We start from the raw sequence: 22,816 nt of genomic DNA, 5'->3' as shown, positions 1-22,816 counted from the left end.
CCCCCCCTATATATAGTGTGGATATATCCACACATTTTAGCAATCTTTCCATAATTAAGCTAAATTAATAACTTCTTCAGTTAGTAAAGCTAGAAGACAGTAAAATTAGCGAAAGGGAGGCGCTCGAGGAAACTCACCGATCTCAACTGACTCCCTTCAAAACTAAGATCAAGGAAATGCAAGCACAAATTACCAAACTTCGTGGTAAGAATCGCAAACTGATATTGTAAGGAAACTTCATTCATGAATAAATAACTTATGCTGTGGTAAGTTGAAACAGATTGAACTATAAATTATAGCTGTAATAGTTTTTGCGATACACTCTAGAATCTCTTGCACGACAAGCCCCCAAATTTCACCTTATTTCACTACGTCCTCCCAAGACATCACTTTATTTCACCTCCAGAATACCATTGACATTTACTTCCAGAATTTTACTCATTTCCAACTCCCAGATGATAAAGAAGAACAAGATACGGAGATATCAGACCTAACAAGACACGTGTTTGAGTCCAACAGTGACTGTGCTCAATTAAACGACGAGGTTTCTAATCTCCAAAACAAACTGCAGAGTTGTGAGAAGAGTACTTCTCTTCTACATGATCAGCTGAAGACTAAGACTACTGAGTGTGTGGATCTAGCTGATAGTCTCTCTTCTGCTACTGATAACCTTAAAGCTTCTCAGCTTACTGTTACTGAACTGCAGAACCAGCTTGATAAGGTTAATTTCTGCTTGTTTACTATTTTGATACATTTCTGAGCAGTGAGCTATATCGTGAAGATTGTAATTTAAAAAGTAAAATGGTCGGTGCGTAATTACTAATTGTGTGGGGATTTCGTATAATTCACATTGAAATGTGACAGAAAATATATTTACTGTGTAATGATCAAATTACTTTTAGATAACGAAAGATAAGACGGTTACTGATAAGAAGTTAGAAGAACTGGAAGTGCTTAGTAAGGATCTGGACAAGTTAGTTGTGGAGCTGAGGAGAAAACTGAAGAACTCAGATGAAGAACATAAAATGAAGTAAGTCCGAAACTTTTTGATATCGTCGAGCATTTTCTAATGCTTTAATTGTTTTTTTTGTTTTCTAATTTTTTAAATTTGGATGGTCAACAGCTATAAATAAGTAGGAGACGACTTATTTGTAAAGAGCGATCAAAAATGATTTTTGTATTGTTTGGTAGTATGCACATAATACCTAAATAGCCGTACTACCGATGTTTTCAAAAAAGGTAAATTGTACAATAACTTACAATACAATTCATAAATATAATACATCAAAACAATATTAATATTACCTATGTTAGCTTCATTACAATCTAGTTGGAAATCCTCGCTGATGAAGCTGTCTTTCAATTTAGTTCGTGCCCCTCTCAGATATATTAGTATTAGTATTATAGTATACTAGGGGGCCCTGGCCCCTAGGTCACTGCACAGGGAGAAAGCTTGTCAGTGGTCAAAGCTAAAGATCAGCGTTTATGAGTGATGAGTAATCGTATTCAGTATTGCGGAAGTGGTTTTCAGTTGAGTGTACTGAATATCGAGTCTAAGAATTTATCACCCTGAAACTTTGCACACGATCCAACAACTTTTGCTTCTGAAAATACATATATTACACATCTGAATCATTTCGTACAGGTCCCTCACCGTCTCATTTCATAGATTTGTTTTTTGTTCAAATTGAAGTTTTTACTTATGAATGAATTGTGATAAATAAAAAGGAAATTTGTGCTGAATGGAATAGGAAAAATGACATAATCTATCAAATGACTCAACACTTGGGACGTTGAGCGTAGATTTAACCTGAGTTAAAAATGTGAATAAATGGATGTAGGTTGGCAATAAACCTCTCGCCTTGCATGAATCACAAAACGTGGCATATTCTTGTCCATTATATTTCTTAAGGTCTTCATATGATTTGGCCCCTCTAACGTGAAGTAATAAAATCCGTAAGTAGAAACATTCTCTTTGTTTAGGTGATACATAGTACATTCTAGTCACTATATTCTGCGCCTCTGGATCTAATCTGTGCGTTTTACGTGGTGACCACTTTTTAGAACCGTTGTTCCATGTGTAATGTAATGGAATTTCGGTGTACTACAAAAATCTTCGTGCATCAGGAAAATCCCGATTTAAACTGAAATATTCCAATTGGCGACGTTGCTGTATAAGTCTTGCCTTTTTCAGCAATCCTGGTAAATAGGTTTCTTAGAAAGGTCTTGCATTCTGGTGCAGCGATTCCGAATACTGAAAATACCAACGACGTGAAAGTTCCCTGTTCCACTGTCATAACTCTATGATTGTACGATCGTTACTTTTCTTTTTCATGACGATCATAGAGTGAAGACAGCGAAGTATTGATAGCTGTTGATGACAGCGGATTTGTTATTCCTCTCAATTAGCCTGATCTCCTAATGATTCGTGGCGAGGTACTTCCACCTCTTAGTCGATTTCCTCCAGGTCCAACTCATCTTCAAACTCGTCGGTATCTAGTGAAATGTTTGAAAAAACTTTAGTTTGGGAAGCTGTCTGTATATTTGCGAAAGAAGGACCAGAAATATGATTAATTTCATCCGGATTATACTTCCTCTTTCTTGGCTTGAAGTTTCCTGTAGACACGATCAGGGTTCCTCCTGTGGCGGAAAATTGATTCGTTATCTTCTACTAAAATCAAATCGTTAGCAAATCGAGAGATTCTAGTAGATAGCACGTGTAAACAGTGTGAAAAGTACAAGGAAAAGGTCGTGTTTACCTCGTGCTGGATATTTAAAGGCTGGTGGTTGCCAGTGTAATTAGCAGAAGGTGCGCCTTTGGAATTTGAACTATGTGCTCCTTCATCAACACAGGTTCTTTTCAGTCGTTACACATCCCCAAAATGACGGTGCGCGGCGTAGGTTTATATATATAGTTGGTGTATCTTCAAATAGTAAGGTATTTTAGTATTTCATCATCATTGTTTGGTATCGGAAATGGTCACAGTTGGATATTTCGTTTATGGAAGGCGCGATGACATCTAAATGATGAAAGAAAATTCTGTAGTTTGAACGGCACGAGGATTCATTATATAGTGCGCGATTTCGATTTAAAGATAATTCACCGCGCGCGCCGATTCAAGCAGTGACCAGCTATTGATGTAGATTCCCATGTGTATTGTGTATACTCATTAACAAAATCCATCTCAGGAGTTCGCAGCTACAGGAAGCAATAAACAGTGTGATGACGGATAGAGACAACATAGTCAGGCAACACGCTGTTTTGCAGGAACAGCACTCTGCGTTGGAGAAAAGTCTTGATTCTAAGGCTAATGGTGAGTTCCAGTTTCAATTTGGTAAAAAATTAACAAAAGTATGGAATTTACTGAAATTAAACCGTACTCTCAACTTTCAATATATGGATATTTTGTAGAGCCGATTTATTTCCGAGAAATTGATTGCCATATTTTGGGCTTTGGCCTCATATTATAGCCCACGCTGTGGCTTCTGGTGAATTATGGACAGTGTATCTGTGATGGTATACAGTGAAATTGATTCAGTAATGCTTGCGGACGTGCCTATGGTATTAAGACGAGGTTGTTATCAGCATTACGGTTGTTGTTGCGCTCTGATTTCCGTAGTCCTGCCATATTATATAATATGAACATAAAATTGAGCCATTCGTCTGCAATGCCCTCATTTTGCTGATCAAATTAAAGATCTGTATAACAACTCTGCAAAATCATCACAATAATGGATTGCTTGGCTCGCTGTTAGCCCTGGTTGCCATTGTATCGCTGCTCAGTTGTATTGTGTAGTAATGCTTGTTCCGGAAATAGCTGGTCATCTTACTTCTGTTAATGTCGTATGGACAGGTCTGGGTTTTAAATATTTCATAGTTAGAGAGTTCCTTAATCCTGAATCCGACGATCTGTGCTATCTCAACGTCTGATTAACTGTTGCTGTGTATATTTGTCTAAATTCATTCGGGTTAACATAAGAAAAGTTTATGAGTGGGGACACGTGAACAAGTTATTTGCAAGTTTAGTGTTCTGAAGCTAAACAATGTTTAACGTGCTTGCAATTTTCAGGTACGGAGATACTGTCCGAACAAAACAGACTTCTACAAGAGAGATTAAACGAGCTACAGAACGATGTGAACTCACTGCAACAGAAGTTAGCATCTGCTGAATCTCAGAACAAGCGTCTGTCTCAGGTTAGTCACTAACTAACTTACTAACTAACTAACTAAATAACTAAATAACTAAATAACTAAATAACTAAATAACTAAATAACTGACTCTCAATAATTTAATGCTGACTAGATGATAGAACAGTTATTAATTTATTGATTAATTTTTGACGTAATCACTTAACAGGAGGAGGTTAAACTGCGAGAAACACTAAAGGAAGTAGAACAACAGCATAACATAGTAACTGAGAAGCTGAACTCAGAGCTATCAGAGTTAAAACAGGGACTAGACGTGTTGCAGAACGAGAAATTAGAAAAAGATAAAAAGGTCAGTGTTATATGGGTTTTATTTTCCTATCTTATCCATATATGAGACAAGAGAAACGCCATCTTAGGAGAAGAGGAGGATTAGGACTCCTCGAACTTCCTTCTGTAATTTCCTTAATAAATGTAGTAGATTTGTAGTTTTGTAATACGTTTAAAATATGTTGGCACTGTGATTAAAGAACATAGATTTAGAACATGTCATTCAGAGAATTTAATAATTTAACCAATTGTTCAGTTGTCGGAACTAGCATCAGAACGTGATGTCATTAGAAAAGAATGCGAGCAAAACAAGAAGACATTCGAAAGCGAAAAGAATTCTTTGAGTGAGCTGCTTGAAAAGGTAGGGTTCTTTGTTATCTTGATTTAACGAACACTGTAGTATGAGAGCACAAAGAAATTGTTTAAAAAGTCAATGAATACTCCTGACAACAGTAAAACTCAGGTGAGAGGTGATCTGAAGAAGAGTGAAGAAGATCTGAAACACAGTAGAGGTGAGGGTGAGGTGAAGGGGGAGCAAGTCAGGAAGCTGGAGGTCAGATTAAAGGAGCTGGAGGGAGATAAAAAGGAGTCTAGTGATCTACTTACCAGAACTAGGGTTAGAGTTTATTTAGTCGAACTGTGACTTGGGTTTAAATAAATAACAAACGTTAAATCTTCATGTTTGATTCTTTCATACTTATTTTTTTAATTATTCGTTGAAATTTTCGTCTTACATCATGCTTTACATAGATTATTTTATCAGGAATTGAAGACCGATATAGAAATCAAGAACAAATCGATCTCGAAACTCGAAGCTGATATGATAAACAAGGCAGCTGAATTCAACTCAAGTAAGACAAATATCTATATCTCGGGTATCCGAAAAAATATCGCGTTAAAAATAAACACTCTTATCAATATATCTCCCACTAAGATATGTGGACATACTACATATGTTCCACTAAGATAATATGTGGACATACTAATATTTCTTCTTTCAGAGATATCTTCCCTACAGAATGATCTGGAATCTTCCCACACCACTTGCGAACTTCTCCGGAAACAGTGCTCCAAATCTGAAGCTGAGGTATTTTACCGGCCTTGTTTCGGGTTTTATAAATTGGCGAATAAATCTCAGCCGACTCTTCATTTATTTCTGGATAAATCTTTGAAATGTAAGATTACTTTAAAATTCTGACTTAAATAATCAAAATGCATAGAACTGTTATGGACGTCATAAAATAAGTGTAAATATCCAGATGGAAGAAGTAAGGAAGAAAAAAGAAGAAGAAGTGAAGAATCTGGAGTTGAGAAGAGAAGAGGACTTGAAGATGTTCGCTGCTCAACACCAGGTACATAGATCCCCGCCGCCCCCCCCCCCCCCCCCCCCCCCACCAGGTACATATTCTCCAACACTCATCAAATTTAACTACAGAGCTTAATTTACTTGCTATGTCTTAATGTCTACTTGTTCTTTAATCACGTGATCAGCACTGTGACAGAGTATTACAGGACGAAGTAAAGAAGCAGGAAGAACTGGAGGCTGTGTCACTAAAGCTGAAAGAAGAAATATCAGAATTGGACAGGAAACTGCAGTCCGAGACAGCTAATCATCAAAAGGCTAAGGAAGGTGAATATTTGGGAATTTTAGGATAAGGTCCCAACTTAAACAGACCTCACATCGTATTATTTTGGTAACATCATTTTAAAGTAAGATTATCTTAAATCCATTGTTATAAAACTAAAATGACTATTCCCAGGTTTGGGTAGAGCAAGCCAGGCTATTGGGAAACTGAGAGGCTATGTCAAGGAGCAGGACAATAAGATAGGGAATCTCACAAAACTGAAAGATGAACTTGAAACTAAGGTATGATGAGAATTTCATTAATTTCCCTTATTATCTGTCAAGCGTACATAAACTTGTGCATTAAACAATTTACACCATATATTGGATTTGTCTCATCACGAAGCAACATACAAACTTCCTGCCTGAAAAATGCAAGTCCGCTCGGAAAGTGACATCACACCACGTGAAATGACGTCACACCACGTGAAATGACGTCACACTACGTGAAATGACGTCACACCACGTGAAACGACGTCACACCACGTAAAATGACGTCACACCACGTAAAATGACGTCACACCACGTGAAATGACGTCACACCACATGAAATGACGTCACACCACGTGACACAGCTAACACTTCAGCACAAAGGCACAGTAGATTCACACAACAGCTCCCTCTCTGAAGTACAAGAGTCTTACATGTTAAAACTGGAACAGAGCGCAGAAACTGAAAACCGTCTGAAACTGGAGCTGAAGTCAGTGGGAGTGGAGCGGGCTGAGTTAAAACAGGAGAAGGAAGAGTTAGATAACCGGGCGGAGAAGTTGAGGCAGGAGCTGGGACAGTTGAAGGAGATCTTGAAGGAGAAGATTGAGGAGAACAGCAGACTTTCAGAGGAGGTGGGTTCAACAGACCTGAGGACTGACACGACTGTGACGTCACACCACGTGTGTCCTGAGGACTGACAAGACTGACCGTAGAGAAATAGTTTAAGAGTTAGGACGACTGCTCTAAAAAAAAGAGAGGACACACCGATTTATCGACTTACCCAATGTGATCGTACGATAACCAATCAAAGAGACTGACCCTGAGAATCGGGACAAGAACCAAAAATACAGTACATCGACGGATAAAGACATCTTTACAAACATCACAATGCTTTTTACTGATTGTTAAACTTCAAGGGATCGATTAAACCATACTATGTGTAACGGATAAAATTCTCAGGTGGAATCGAATAAGAAGGAGAGTGAAGGTAACAGGAGCACGAGCGAAGAGAAAGAGTCAAGGTTAGGTCAGCTGAGTAACGAGGTGAAACAGCTTCAGAACCAAGTTGAGCACTTCAGGGGCACGGAGAATGATATTAAGGTAGGTTTTTGGTTTTTAAAGATGTCAGTAATAATTATATTCTTGATTCTACGGAATTTGACTCTTTTTTTAATAGCTTTTTGAATTCGGTTGTGAGGAAACCCTCTAATTATGGCTGTTATGAACATTGTTTTGCTCAATATTCTAAACAGTCTGTATTTCAGAGTGTATTGGAACAGCACAGGAGTGTAAAAGGAGAAGTAGTGGATAACGACAATAAGATAGTTGAGGTTAACCTCGCCCACCAAATAAAGGACATTTTATTGGATCTCAACAAACAGTTATCTCAAGAACAAGACGAACATAAGAATACTGCCGAACAACGGAACCAGTTCAAGGTTACTAGATTGAACATTATTTCAAATTTTGTAAATTCATTGTCAGAGGCAGTGTCTATAGTTGTACAGGGTGGGCCAAAAGTCAGTACCCATACGTTGGGTCAGTGACTGAGCTATTAAGGCCAATGTATGGGTACTGACTTTTGGCCCACCCTGTAGTTTTTACAGATTTAATATACGTTTAATAGTTTCCAAAAGATAACACTAAAAGATAACACTAAAAAATAACCTTAAAAGATAACACTAAGAATTCTGTTCAGATGAAACTGGTGGAATTAAAAAAGAAAGCGGAAGCAAAAATCATTGAAATCACAGAAGCAAAAAAGCAACTTGAGCAGCAGGTAACTCAACTGAAGGAGGAAATTTCTGGCAAGGAATGTAATTCGTCCGAGTTAGCCTCGAAAATATCAGACTCAGATAAGGAACGTTCAGACCTACTTCACAAATTAGAACTCGGTGAAAAATCGAGTAACGAACTGAGAGAGAAATTGGCAGAACTTGAGAAGAGTCACTCTGAAAACTCTGCAAAGTTATCGGACTTTGAATCTTTGTTGAACGAGAAAGAGTTAGAGAAAAAGGCGCTTTCACAAAATTTAGAGCAGTGTCTTCAGAGTATTCAACAGAAAGAAGTTGAGATTACAAATCTTACTTCTCAACTAGAAGAGATGGAAGTTAAATTTTCTCATGAGATGGAACAGAAGACAGTACTTCAGGAACAAATGAACAGCCAATTACACAATCTCTCTGCTACCAGCTCTGCCGAAAGAGAAAACCTTCAAAAAGAAACTGAAACTCTTCAAAGTGAAAGAGAAAACTTCGTGTCTGCCAATTCTGAGCTTAAAACAAAATTAGACGCGTTACAAAAAGAAAAGTGTAACCAACAAGATGAATTAGTAAAACTACAAACTGAATGTTCAAATTTGCGGGAGGCTGTCACGCACTTCAAGACTCAATCAGGCTCTTGGCAAAAAGAAAAAGAAACTATATCAAGAGAAAGTGAAACTCTTCATAAGAAAAATGTTGATCTAGAACAAGAAATCAATTCATTGAAAGAGGAGTTGAACACAGCGAGATCGTATCTAGAGAAACAAGAGGGTTTACAATCGTCTTCTTTGGAAAATGAAGAGAAATTAAGATCTGATCTGGAGTCAGCTTATAGGGATCTGAAGGAGAAAAACAACTCTATTTCTCATCTTGAAAAACAGGTTAGCCCAAAGATATATTTGTACTATTGCTCTTATTTAGTTCACAATAAATGTTTGAACTCCCAACTCCCAAGTAACTTCTTCTGTTTCGTATCCAATACAAACTTCTGATATACACTTTACAGTCTATCTCTAACCCAGTCTGTACGATAAGTAAACCCACACTCCCCCCACTCAGGTCTCCTCCCTAAAATCCGACCTCTCTGACCACACGTCAAATCAAGAACATCTAACTAAACTATGTAATGAGCTGAAGAATAGGACCAAGCAGCTGGAGACGGTGTTGTCGTCCCGGGAGGACGAGTTTGGTGCTCTACAGCAGGAAAACTCTAGGTTATCGTCCCATTCTAACAACCTGGACGTTTGTTTCTCGTCCTTGAAGGAGGAGAAGAACAAGATTGTAGAGTCTTTGTCTCAAATGGTACTGATTTTAAGATGTTAACAGGAAATTTGTAAAATATATGCTTACATTTTAATGGAAGCTTTTTAAGTCTTAAAAATCGCCAAGTAAAACTTACCGAATTGATATTGTTTTTTAACCTGAAAATTCAAAATGAAGTTTGAAAGGACCCTAATCATCTACTAATTTCTTGCCAGATGTCAGAGAGAGACTCACTGGAAAGGGCACACAAAGTTCAACTCCTTGAGATGAAAACCAAGCTAGAGAAGGAGCACTCACAAAATGTGGAACAAATCAACATTGCTCTTCAGGAAAAAATGCAGGTACGATATTTACACTGATATAAAGAGTTTAATTTCACAGAATACTCACTTTTCTTGTTTGAAATATAAGTTAGAAAGCAGCTCTTAATAATATGCATTAAAACCCCGATTCACCGCGGGTAATTCCTTTCCCTGAACTTTTCTTCAAAAGTAACTTGAACATTTTTTCGAAAAATATAATTTCTTCCGACAATTTTGATCCTTTTTTCGACAATTTTACACTCTTAAACTACTCCCCTTCCCCACATTCGATTCAAACTCTGCGCATTGCAGACTAATAAAAAATTTTGGTGTCAAAAACGCGAATTAAATAGGTAATAATTATTTTAGTCTCTCGAGTCTTGACACCACTTTAGGGTTCTGGGTTAGACGGGTTCCTGCTAGTATTTATAACGTACGAAATGTGGCGGTTTTCCGAAAATTTCGCCATATTTTCGGACCGCCAAAATTTCGGTCGTCGTAATAGAATCCGTCGCATTATCTTTTAGCTTATTTCAATGACTGTGCCTTCACTGCTTTGTTTTGTTTCTAAAAAGTAAAATAAATAAATAAATTCTGGCATCTTGGGACAAATTATCACTACACCAATGACGAATTGAATGTCAAGCAATACAGTTTAAATTTGCATTAAAATACATGTATGTGCTAACATGAAAGTCTTACAGTCTTAATACAGACTAAGTTTGAACATGATTTTACCGAATTTCAGAAATTTCCTTACTGCTTACTGTCACAAAAAATGATGAAAAATACCCTTATTTTCTGTGACGTCAATGCTAACTCTTGGGATACAAATTATCAAGATATTCTAGAAAAAAACATTGTTAATAACAAAATGAATTTCGTTCTGCTAACTCGGTAATCGTCCATTATCTTAAAAGTATGAACTACTGTATTATATCAATCAGTATATTACATAATGCACACCTACATCACTCATGATATGGCAGTCCAATTTTAGCTCAAAGTTAATCACAAATTACATGATCATGATACTCTGAGTTTATCGTGTACATTCAAACAGATGCTTCGTTTATCTGTGTGTTGCTCCTATCTGCTCCTCTTCTATCTTGCTCGCCTTCATCTAAAAATATATTGCTCTGTTTATTATTTGTGATAATTCATGTTAAGTTATACTTGAGGCATACATTGCATGTAGTGTACTAATACGTGATTTATCTGTATTTATTTGTATGAGATGGCTGTTTGATATAAGTTGTACCTGAAGTTGTAATGGTTCGCAGACAAGCTGATAGGATAGAGAAATCCTTGAAGAAAGGAAATCTCTGAAACTCTTAATCGTCAGAGTGTAGATGTAAAAATTAGACATTATGTTTATTATACCCATGAAATTTGCTATTCTTTTAAATCGGACTTGGAAGAGGGTTGGAGGATCTTCTTTGCTAATGTAGAAAACAAACATAGGTAAAGTCGAGATGCAGTAGATAGTAGCAGTTAGCGCTACAGTTAAAGTTCCTTGCAGGGGGGAACTTGCCCGGGCACGTCGTGCGGTCTTCCAGGCGGTTGCTAGGTACTTCAGGGTTGGGATTGTTGTAGCAAGAATCACAATATTTGGAAGAAACATGGTGATCACAGCAAGAATTAGCGCTATTTTCATCCACACATCTGATTGGTTCATGTATTCGCAGTTATAGGTTGTATAATCAAATTCAATGTCATTTTTATCCACAATAAGAACGGCTGCCGGAATTGCGAGAGGAATTATATAAACGAGGCTGCATATTCTGTGTCCCAGTCTCTTGGTCCAATGTGCACACCGAACTGGATATTTAAGAAGCAGGAGTTTGGTGGTTGTCACAACAGCAACAAAAGCCATCCCTACTGTGTAGATGTAGTTGCTAATATAGACCTTACCATAACACAGAGCATCTCCTAGTACCCATGAATTAGCGATCAACGAGGTAGCTGCAGGAAACACTGCCGTGACTGCAAACACAAGGTCACATACTGCGATGTGCTGGATGACTGTGACTATGAACTTATTAAATTTGAATACGTTCTGGGAAGATGCATAGAGGATGAGGGTGTCTCCAATGAGGGATGACAGAAGTACAAACAGCCAGTACGCTGCCCAGCTGTATCTCTCTGCATGGCTGTGTATCCCAAAGATACTGATGTTGTTTGAAGTGATCATAAGGCAGTCAACTTGTACCGTTTCAAGTGATTCAGTCTGTGATAAAACGCTACAGGCTCTTGATTAAAGACGTTGAATGATTAGTGTTTGTTAAATGTGATTGATAAGCCAAAACGATACAAAGCAAGCGAGTAAATTGTAGAAAATGGTGATTGATAATTCATGTGTGTTGGTTGTGTAGGAAAGTTGTGAAATACCCAGATGCGCAACATCAGGTTACCAAAAGCTACTGCTCAAACCAAGATTTTACGGTTCGCTTGTGAAGAAAATATTATGTTCTCTGTAAATATTGTAGATCCGCTTAAATTATGGCAAATTAATTTGGTAATAATAGGTTTTCACATATAATACGTTTTCACAATGTCGTTTCCTCAGAAAGTAACACAAGAAGAGGGCCAGATAGTAAAACTACAAACTCAGGTTAAGAAATTGGAATCCTTGCTAGCTGGCGCGAAAGAGGAGGCCGATAAGGCTCAGGGAAAGTGTAGCGTCCAGGTCAGCCGCGAGTTAAAACAAGAATTGGTCTCAACTCTCTCAATCTTCTCCGACTATTTTGAATTTCATGATTTTGCTGTTATCTTTGTGTCTCTGTCTTTGTTATCTCTGTGTCTTTTCCTATTTTACAATAACTGATTAATGCTGTGTAGTTATTAACTTCTAACTGTGCAACTGTACAACCTTAAATATTAGCATTTTTACTGCGATGTTTACCTTCCTGTTGCTAGACAATCTTTCTTCTGATATTCCTCCTTATCTCAGGTTTCGGAGTACAGCAGTAAGTTACTATTATCCGAGAAGAAGTCTCACTCCTTACGAGAACAGCTGTGTGACCTTCAGGAATCTCTTGAATCACGTGATCAGGTTACCAGAACACAACCAAATATTGTATACCGCAATTCTTTTCAAACACAGTGTATCGTATTTAACTCAAACTACGAGTTTGTATACCGCGCTTGAAAAATTTAATTTAAACAATAAACATGAACCCCCGGTTCACAGGAGATCTCCAAGCTGAAGAAAGATAATTTATCTGAGCTGAATAATATCCGGAGAGATACCATTCCCAGAACTGAGCATGACGAGATTGTCTTCAACCTAGACATGGCCTACAACATGAACTTGCAGGTTCGCTGTTCATACTTAAATCTTAAACTGAAATCCTTCCACATTTGGAATTCTTTGATACATTTTGGAATTTAGCATTAATAAAGTAACCAACATCACTTCTTTAAAGAGATGAAGAGTTATTTATTAATCACGCTTTACAAATGTTCTTATATTGCTATAAACTTAATTAGCATATGAAATCTCAGGAAACTACAGATAAGTTGGAGAACAGAATACAGGAACTAGAAACCCACCTTGGGGGAGATCACGTTCCCGGAAACAGGTCTAACCCTGAGGAGACAGCCGATCTGAAGAAACATCTAGAAAACTTGATTCGGAGACATAAGATAGAGATTGAGACGATCAAGAACGAGGCTATATTTAACGCTAACCAGGAATATGAGATGAGGCTAAAACAGTGGCAGGTGCGTTGTGACGTCATGTCACGTGCGTTGTGACGTCATGTCACGTGCGTTGTGACGTCATGTCACTTGATACACATACACTATCATTTTCCAGGATTATTTAGAGAGTATTATTAAGTGAGATGGGTAACGATTAACGACTACTGAATAAAGCCTAGTGATAGTGTAACATTTTAAAAATCACAAAAATATAGTTATTATAACTTTTGCAGGAGTCAAACGAACAGAGACATCTTGAAGATGTAAACAGAGTAATGGAAGAGAGCTCCCGAGAAAGACAGCGACTTCTCAAAGAAGTTGAGATTCTGAAAGACAGAAAAACAGACAGACCTACAGACCGACCACTCCCCGGTTACAATATCTCAGCAGGGAGAATATCCATATCAAGTGACTATAGCGAGGGGTATATGTTGGAGAGTGAGTATGATTACTTGAAGGATGTCATGTATAAATATCTGAAGGGTGAGCACACTGACCAACTTCTGAAAGTTATTCTGGCCGTTTTAAAGTTCTCTGAGAAGGAAAAGTCTGAGATTCTCCGCGGAGGAAGCACGTGAGGATTAGGTTCTGAAGTTAAATATTCTGCGGAGTTCAGCGGAGTGAATTAGTATTTGTGACATAAATTCTGGTTAAAGAAGTAGCTTTATTAAATACCATTGTTGGTTGACTTCAAATTATCGTTACTCAATGATAGCAAAGTCAGTAGATCTGGTTTCAAGTCCGTGGTTTCCTGAAGAAGAATCAGAAACTTGACTCTTGGGTTTCTGGCTGTTCTAATTAATGTTGATAAATTATAAATTATTGTTGCAGGCAACAATAACGCAAGTTAATGTTAAAGCATGTACATTTGTCGTTGATGAACGTCAGTCATTTTTTAATTTATTTAAAGTTTTAACCATCGTACAGTTGTGGGAAATTTATTTATAAATAGCCTACAGTTACACAAATAAAATTTAATCGATTGGTCATGATTTGGACATTGAATTACAGTAGTTTACCTTACTGCAGCATTTTACGGCATGCATTTTTCTCTCAAAAGTGGTAACATTTTGTGTTATCATATTGGCACCAAATTTTATCACTTTTAAAAGGAAATTTCAAGCCGCAAAGTGCATAGTAAGGCAATAACCTGCAGGACTAAGCTTTAATCACTTCATTGTTAATAATTATTTGAGGTTACGGATTGTTAGATTGCATGCTACATGCGTAGTTATTACGTTTGAGTTTGATTTTATTTCAAAGTTGTGCTTAAATATCCGTGTAAATATGATTAATGCTATAGTGTGTTCATATATTGATAAATAGTTTAAGATTATGATTTTGCCTGATTTATGTGAAAATATAACGCATTAGTTTTTCTGGAATAATTTGCAATTTTGTTTTGAAAGAAGATAATCTTGAGTTTTGTTTTAGTTATTAGAGTGTGATCGCATGATTGATCATACTGGATATCGGGCTACATTAGCAATAAGCTTTAATCCCTCCATCGCGCGTGACTTCAGACTCCTCAAAACAGCTTGAGCTAAGCGACTGACGTGCGAAATGTGATAGAAAGAAACATACAATCAACAATGTCTGCTTTTAGGAACAGGTTAGTCAAACTAACAATGCAAATTCTCATTAGGCGTGGCGCTCTTTTCGAGCTTCTTGCATATGTCATATGTGACATGAAGAGAACCGATACTAGCGAGAGATTAGCAAGCTAGGTTGGAGGACTCGCGCAAACTATCATTCTTACTTCGCATCGTTGCTCTGTTAATTCGCAGAGCAACGATCTGGAAGGGTTGACATCGTCAATTAAATCAACAAGCTAGGTAACAATTATTGATGTTCATGTACTGAACTTGTACATTGTAGGTTTACAACCTACCAGGACGCGCGCCGAGTTGGACTCGTCGATGGTCCAATATATGGAACCGATATTTTACGAGTATCACCCGTTAATACTGAACCGGCGCGCGTGCTACTTCGAGTTCGAAGCAAGCTTCGCCTCGCCGGCTCGGTCATATTTCAAAAAAGAAAGCACTTGCATCTGGCTAAAATTTCGAAAAGAATTAAGCGGCGAGCGCTACTTCGAAGACATTTAGACAAGTATAACATTCTGATCCGTCAAGCTTTCACCTAGCCATGAGTCTACGCGTACGGCGGTCGCTTGACCATTGTTAATGATCTGGCCCGGCGCGCGGTACTTCGTAGCACTTGCCATCGGGCCATTTCGAGAAGAAAGCGGCGCGCGCTACTTCGAAGAAATTTAGACGAGTAACATCCGTCAAGGCTGTCGCGCGCTATATTGTATATACTGCAAGCGAGAGGGCTCTAAATAGAGCATCGTCGCGTCAAGCCTAGATACTTCGAAGGAATTTAGACGAGTATCTTGTATGTATTACGTCCTGACCCCCATTGTCGTTTCACTTTAGAGTTTTTACGATACAGGGGAGCCGCGCACTCAGGCGCGGCGGGTCATACAACGTACGACAACGAGTATTTAATTTAATCTTCCATTACATTTTATTTTGAACACCAGTCACTGCAGTAAACGGGTTTTAGCGTAATTGCGCTATTTTAAGATTCCTGCACATGGGGTGCACTTACCCAGAAAACCTTACCGCCTGCTGGGCTTGCTAGAGGTTATAGATTTTAAACAGCACGTTGGGCGTCGCGCGTCACATCGAGTTTACCTTTCACACGCTGCATTTAGTTTAGTAGTCATGACAACGACATGACTTTGCAAAGTTTAAAAGCTGCAATCTTTAATTTAGCCAAAAATCAAACTTTTTGGTTTAATTCAGAATCTAAATTGTCCCCAATTGTCCTCCTGGGGAGGCTCCTTTAAATTTACGAGACGGACATTTTGTTGAAAACCGGAAGGTTCTATCTATTTTACTTTTGGAGATATACCCCAGCCGGTAGGGTTTCCTGGGCCGAACCTACGCGCGTATAAAAGAATTTGCGCTCTCATTTTAAAACGTTCACTTTGACAAACCATAACTCTCCACCAATCAAGTCAAATTTCAATTTTAAAATATCAAAAGAAAGTAGAGAATTTCGCCAACAAGAAAGGGGACTCCTGGATAGGTAGGTAAAAACGCGATCTTCGTCCTCAAAATCGACTTTTAAAACTTCATACATTTTCCGCCGAAATTATAAGTCTTATATCGCAAAACATCCCCCTACCTCCCTGCAACTCCCCCCCCCCCCCCTTTCCACTTCCCCCCCCCCTTCCTTCTGCTTTCTTTTGCAGCTGAACTATGAACTCTTAGCTCTCTCGCCTACCCAGAAAACCTTACCGCCTGCTGGGCTTGCTAGAGGTTATAGATTTTCAACAGCACGTTGGGCGTCGCGCGTCACATCGAGTTTACCTTTCACACGCTGCATTTAGTTTAGTAGTCATGACAACGACATGACTTTGCAAAGTTTAAAAGCTGCAATCTTTAATTTAGCCAAAAATCAAACTTTTTGGTTTAATTCAGAATCTAAATTGTCCCCAATTGTCCTCCTGGGGAGGCTCCTTTAAATTTACGAGACGGACATTTTGTTGAAAACCGGAAGGTTCTATCTATTTTACTTTTGGAGATATACCCCAGCCGGTAGGGTTTCCTGGGCCGAACCTACGCGCGTATAAAAGAATTTGCGCTCTCATTTTAAAACGTTCACTTTGACAAACCATAACTCTCCACCAATCAAGTCAAATTTCAATTTTAAAATATCAAAAGAAAGTAGAGAATTTCGCCAACAAGAAAGGGGACTCCTGGATAGGTAGGTAAAAACGCGATCTTCGTCCTCAAAATCGACTTTTAAAACTTCATACATTTTCCGCCGAAATTATAAGTCTTATATCGCAAAACATCCCCCTACCTCCCTGCAACTCCCCCCCCCCCCCCTTTCCACTTCCCCCCCCCCTTCCTTCTGCTTTCTTTTGCAGCTGAACTATGAACTCTTAGCTCTCTCGCCTACCCAGAAAACCTTACCGCCTGCTGGGCTTGCTAGAGGTTATAGATTTTCAACAGCACGTTGGGCGTCGCGCGTCACATCGAGTTTACCTTTCACACGCTGCATTTAGTTTAGTAGTCATGACAACGACATGACTTTGCAAAGTTTAAAAGCTGCAATCTTTAATTTAGCCAAAAATCAAACTTTTTGGTTTAATTCAGAATCTAAATTGTCCCCAATTGTCCTCCTGGGGAGGCTCCTTTAAATTTACGAGACGGACATTTTGTTGAAAACCGGAAGGTTCTATCTATTTTACTTTTGGAGATATACCCCAGCCGGTAGGGTTTCCTGGGCCGAACCTACGCGCGTATAAAAGAATTTGCGCTCTCATTTTAAAACGTTCACTTTGACAAACCATAACTCTCCACCAATCAAGTCAAATTTCAATTTTAAAATATCAAAAGAAAGTAGAGAATTTCGCCAACAAGAAAGGGGACTCCTGGATAGGTAGGTAAAAACGCGATCTTCGTCCTCAAAATCGACTTTTAAAACTTCATACATTTTCCGCCGAAATTATAAGTCTTATATCGCAAAACATCCCCCTACCTCCCTGCAACTCCCCCCCCCCCCCCTTTCCACTTCCCCCCCCCCCTTCCTTCTGCTTTCTTTTGCAGCTGAACTATGAACTCTTAGCTCTCTCGCCTACCCAGAAAACCTTACCGCCTGCTGGGCTTGCTAGAGGTTATAGATTTTCAACAGCACGTTGGGCGTCGCGCGTCACATCGAGTTTACCTTTCACACGCTGCATTTAGTTTAGTAGTCATGACAACGACATGACTTTGCAAAGTTTAAAAGCTGCAATCTTTAATTTAGCCAAAAATCAAACTTTTTGGTTTAATTCAGAATCTAAATTGTCCCCAATTGTCCTCCTGGGGAGGCTCCTTTAAATTTACGAGACGGACATTTTGTTGAAAACCGGAAGGTTCTATCTATTTTACTTTTGGAGATATACCCCAGCCGGTAGGGTTTCCTGGGCCGAACCTACGCGCGTATAAAAGAATTTGCGCTCTCATTTTAAAACGTTCACTTTGACAAACCATAACTCTCCACCAATCAAGTCAAATTTCAATTTTAAAATATCAAAAGAAAGTAGAGAATTTCGCCAACAAGAAAGGGGACTCCTGGATAGGTAGGTAAAAACGCGATCTTCGTCCTCAAAATCGACTTTTAAAACTTCATACATTTTCCGCCGAAATTATAAGTCTTATATCGCAAAACATCCCCCTACCTCCCTGCAACTCCCCCCCCCCCCCTCTTTCCACTTCCCCCCCCCCTTCCTTCTGCTTTCTTTTGCAGCTGAACTATGAACTCTTAGCTCTCTCGCCTACCCAGAAAACCTTACCGCCTGCTGGGCTTGCTAGAGGTTATAGATTTTCAACAGCACGTTGGGCGTCGCGCGTCACATCGAGTTTACCTTTCACACGCTGCATTTAGTTTAGTAGTCATGACAACGACATGACTTTGCAAAGTTTAAAAGCTGCAATCTTTAATTTAGCCAAAAATCAAACTTTTTGGTTTAATTCAGAATCTAAATTGTCCCCAATTGTCCTCCTGGGGAGGCTCCTTTAAATTTACGAGACGGACATTTTGTTGAAAACCGGAAGGTTCTATCTATTTTACTTTTGGAGATATACCCCAGCCGGTAGGGTTTCCTGGGCCGAACCTACGCGCGTATAAAAGAATTTGCGCTCTCATTTTAAAACGTTCACTTTGACAAACCATAACTCTCCACCAATCAAGTCAAATTTCAATTTTAAAATATCAAAAGAAAGTAGAGAATTTCGCCAACAAGAAAGGGGACTCCTGGATAGGTAGGTAAAAACGCGATCTTCGTCCTCAAAATCGACTTTTAAAACTTCATACATTTTCCGCCGAAATTATAAGTCTTATATCGCAAAACATCCCCCTACCTCCCTGCAACTCCCCCCCCCCCCCCCTTTCCACTTCCCCCCCCCCCTTCCTTCTGCTTTCTTTTGCAGCTGAACTATGAACTCTTAGCTCTCTCGCCTACCCAGAAAACCTTACCGCCTGCTGGGCTTGCTAGAGGTTATAGATTTTCAACAGCACGTTGGGCGTCGCGCGTCACATCGAGTTTACCTTTCACACGCTGCATTTAGTTTAGTAGTCATGACAACGACATGACTTTGCAAAGTTTAAAAGCTGCAATCTTTAATTTAGCCAAAAATCAAACTTTTTGGTTTAATTCAGAATCTAAATTGTCCCCAATTGTCCTCCTGGGGAGGCTCCTTTAAATTTACGAGACGGACATTTTGTTGAAAACCGGAAGGTTCTATCTATTTTACTTTTGGAGATATACCCCAGCCGGTAGGGTTTCCTGGGCCGAACCTACGCGCGTATAAAAGAATTTGCGCTCTCATTTTAAAACGTTCACTTTGACAAACCATAACTCTCCACCAATCAAGTCAAATTTCAATTTTAAAATATCAAAAGAAAGTAGAGAATTTCGCCAACAAGAAAGGGGACTCCTGGATAGGTAGGTAAAAACGCGATCTTCGTCCTCAAAATCGACTTTTAAAACTTCATACATTTTCCGCCGAAATTATAAGTCTTATATCGCAAAACATCCCCCTACCTCCCTGCAACTCCCCCCCCCCCCCCTTTCCACTTCCCCCCCCCCTTCCTTCTGCTTTCTTTTGCAGCTGAACTATGAACTCTTAGCTCTCTCGCCTACCCAGAAAACCTTACCGCCTGCTGGGCTTGCTAGAGGTTATAGATTTTCAACAGCACGTTGGGCGTCGCGCGTCACATCGAGTTTACCTTTCACACGCTGCATTTAGTTTAGTAGTCATGACAACGACATGACTTTGCAAAGTTTAAAAGCTGCAATCTTTAATTTAGCCAAAAATCAAACTTTTTGGTTTAATTCAGAATCTAAATTGTCCCCAATTGTCCTCCTGGGGAGGCTCCTTTAAATTTACGAGACGGACATTTTGTTGAAAACCGGAAGGTTCTATCTATTTTACTTTTGGAGATATACCCCAGCCGGTAGGGTTTCCTGGGCCGAACCTACGCGCGTATAAAAGAATTTGCGCTCTCATTTTAAAACGTTCACTTTGACAAACCATAACTCTCCACCAATCAAGTCAAATTTCAATTTTAAAATATCAAAAGAAAGTAGAGAATTTCGCCAACAAGAAAGGGGACTCCTGGATAGGTAGGTAAAAACGCGATCTTCGTCCTCAAAATCGACTTTTAAAACTTCATACATTTTCCGCCGAAATTATAAGTCTTATATCGCAAAACATCCCCCTACCTCCCTGCAACTCCCCCCCCCCCCCCTTTCCACTTCCCCCCCCCCTTCCTTCTGCTTTCTTTTGCAGCTGAACTATGAACTCTTAGCTCTCTCGCCTACCCAGAAAACCTTACCGCCTGCTGGGCTTGCTAGAGGTTATAGATTTTCAACAGCACGTTGGGCGTCGCGCGTCACATCGAGTTTACCTTTCACACGCTGCATTTAGTTTAGTAGTCATGACAACGACATGACTTTGCAAAGTTTAAAAGCTGCAATCTTTAATTTAGCCAAAAATCAAACTTTTTGGTTTAATTCAGAATCTAAATTGTCCCCAATTGTCCTCCTGGGGAGGCTCCTTTAAATTTACGAGACGGACATTTTGTTGAAAACCGGAAGGTTCTATCTATTTTACTTTTGGAGATATACCCCAGCCGGTAGGGTTTCCTGGGTAAAAGAAAAATGAAAAAGTACTTAAAATCTTCAATCGGGATTTTTTTGTAGGTTTATAACCTACTAATACCAGGATGCGCGCCGAGTTGGACGCGTCGACGGTCTTATGGAAAAAATACTTTACGAGTATCACCCGTTAAGATTTTTTTTAAATTTGTTTGATGAAACTTTTGCAAAAAAGCAAATATTTTTCAATTATAAAGTTGATCGAAACATTTTTGCTTAACATTTTTCACGTCGCATTCTAAGCTATTTGTGGGAAAAGCAAGCAATAAACTAGCATGTAGCAAGCTAGGTAAAAGACTTACTTGGTCAAAAATCCAAAAAAAGTGCTTGAAATGCGAGCGTGCTTAATCACTCTACAGTCGATTTTCGAGATTGTTCTAAAAGGGCCCCCGACGGTTGTAACCAACTTCAATCGATGTATTTTCGGACGCTGATTCCGAATCACCCCCCATGACATAGGGTTAAAATGCTCTCCTGACGAGATATTGGCGAAAAACTGTCTCGATCACGTGATATGACCGTATAAGGAAGTTAGTCTAATTTCTCGTTATGGTTAGGGTTTCAGCATATGTTTTTGTTAAGGATTGAGTTAGGGTTAGGGTTGGGATCAGATTAGAGGGTTAGGGTTAATTTAACATTTAATGTTTTTAGCATTGAGCATATTTGTCACCAATATATAATAAAAAGCTTTATTCGAAAATATATTTGATGACCAAAAAACAGTAAATTAAAAAAATTTGGTGCGCCGCGCATATTTTCGCCAATGTATATTTATACTTGGTACTATGACAATCGAGCGCTGTACGAAAATATGCCATATATTTACATGAATGCCTTAATTATTACCCCCATTACTGTACGTTTTTGGTGCTACCGTCCCACATGTTGCGACACCTTTTACGTGTATACAACAGAGGCGGCTATTGAGGGCGTCCAGGCGTCCGTGGACGCCTTAAAATTATTATCTGGTGGCTGGTGCTTAAAATATAAATAATAATTAGTAATAGTGTTAGGAAATAACAAATCGCAATATAAAGGTCTTCATTTACTATCATACGTTTTAATGTAAGCGCACGCGTGATCTTCGTGAAATTTTGTGTTGTAGGGAGTCCAATCCTACCTCTGGACTACTCAGCCGCGCAGTTTTAACACATAGTTAATTGTAAACGTTACAAAGCACATCGTGCGCATCCCACTTTAGGTAATCTATTATGATTTGCCTCGATTTGGGGGTCCAGGACCCTTTGCAATTTGACTGCTATATGATACTGCGCGGCTGAGATCGTACACGTGTGGACTGGTGTCCTGTTTCACCCATGTTATAAGTGTTTGTTTTTGTTTGCTGTCGCCTGTAAAGTGTTACACATTACATTTACAAGGCCCTGTGTGTAATGTAATCGGTAGTTTGGAGGGATCAGCTTGAGCCGGCTCCCAAGCTTCCCTCCCCCCCAGTCCATCGATTGGACCCCCAACAAAACTGCCAGCCAGCTCCCACGAGCCGTCTCTGGTATACAAGTGCCGCTTCCTTGTTTAATTCTAGCGACTTGGACTTTTTCTGTGATGCTAGATCACCCCGTGCCATTGCATGACGATGTGACTTCTTTCGTTTCAATGCCTTAGCTTTATCTAATTTTTTTATTAACGGTTTTTAACATTTTAAACTTTTTTTTAAAAACTTATTAATTTAATTTCTACTATATGTAAATAAATTATGACAATTATGTTAGTTATAGAATTTGTTTGTTTTTTTTA

General features: G+C 38.9%; 1 protein-coding gene across 3 annotated transcripts in view; it reads left to right on the top strand.

The window, feature by feature from the left end:
* The window catches only part of LOC134825500 (golgin subfamily A member 4-like), a 33,272-nt gene extending 18,512 nt beyond the window's left edge, over window positions 1-14,760 (top strand). For all 3 annotated transcript variants that reach the window (XM_063837719.1, XM_063837718.1, XM_063837716.1), the window contains 24 exons: window positions 81-204; window positions 456-721; window positions 903-1,030; window positions 3,190-3,314; window positions 4,071-4,195; window positions 4,359-4,499; window positions 4,734-4,838; window positions 4,941-5,093; window positions 5,241-5,328; window positions 5,479-5,564; window positions 5,737-5,829; window positions 5,990-6,107; window positions 6,238-6,344; window positions 6,689-6,943; window positions 7,272-7,412; window positions 7,577-7,750; window positions 8,011-8,955; window positions 9,134-9,376; window positions 9,553-9,678; window positions 12,209-12,328; window positions 12,593-12,694; window positions 12,833-12,958; window positions 13,147-13,365; window positions 13,578-14,760. In XM_063837719.1, coding sequence (XP_063693789.1) covers window positions 81-204; window positions 456-721; window positions 903-1,030; window positions 3,190-3,314; window positions 4,071-4,195; window positions 4,359-4,499; window positions 4,734-4,838; window positions 4,941-5,093; window positions 5,241-5,328; window positions 5,479-5,564; window positions 5,737-5,829; window positions 5,990-6,107; window positions 6,238-6,344; window positions 6,689-6,943; window positions 7,272-7,412; window positions 7,577-7,750; window positions 8,011-8,955; window positions 9,134-9,376; window positions 9,553-9,678; window positions 12,209-12,328; window positions 12,593-12,694; window positions 12,833-12,958; window positions 13,147-13,365; window positions 13,578-13,922 — 4,455 coding nt within the window. In that variant the 3' untranslated portion in view covers window positions 13,923-14,760. The remainder of the gene's footprint in view (window positions 1-80; window positions 205-455; window positions 722-902; window positions 1,031-3,189; window positions 3,315-4,070; window positions 4,196-4,358; window positions 4,500-4,733; window positions 4,839-4,940; window positions 5,094-5,240; window positions 5,329-5,478; window positions 5,565-5,736; window positions 5,830-5,989; window positions 6,108-6,237; window positions 6,345-6,688; window positions 6,944-7,271; window positions 7,413-7,576; window positions 7,751-8,010; window positions 8,956-9,133; window positions 9,377-9,552; window positions 9,679-12,208; window positions 12,329-12,592; window positions 12,695-12,832; window positions 12,959-13,146; window positions 13,366-13,577) is intronic.
* The last annotated feature ends 8,056 nt before the right edge of the window (window positions 14,761-22,816 follow it).

This window comes from Bolinopsis microptera, chromosome 13, assembly GCF_026151205.1.
Source record: "Bolinopsis microptera isolate Bmic1 chromosome 13, MBARI_Bmic_1.0, whole genome shotgun sequence".
NCBI classification, from domain to species: Eukaryota; Metazoa; Ctenophora; class Tentaculata; order Lobata; family Bolinopsidae; genus Bolinopsis; species Bolinopsis microptera.
Note: the sequence above shows the minus strand (reverse complement) of the source record. Positions and strands in the feature narration are given on the sequence as shown.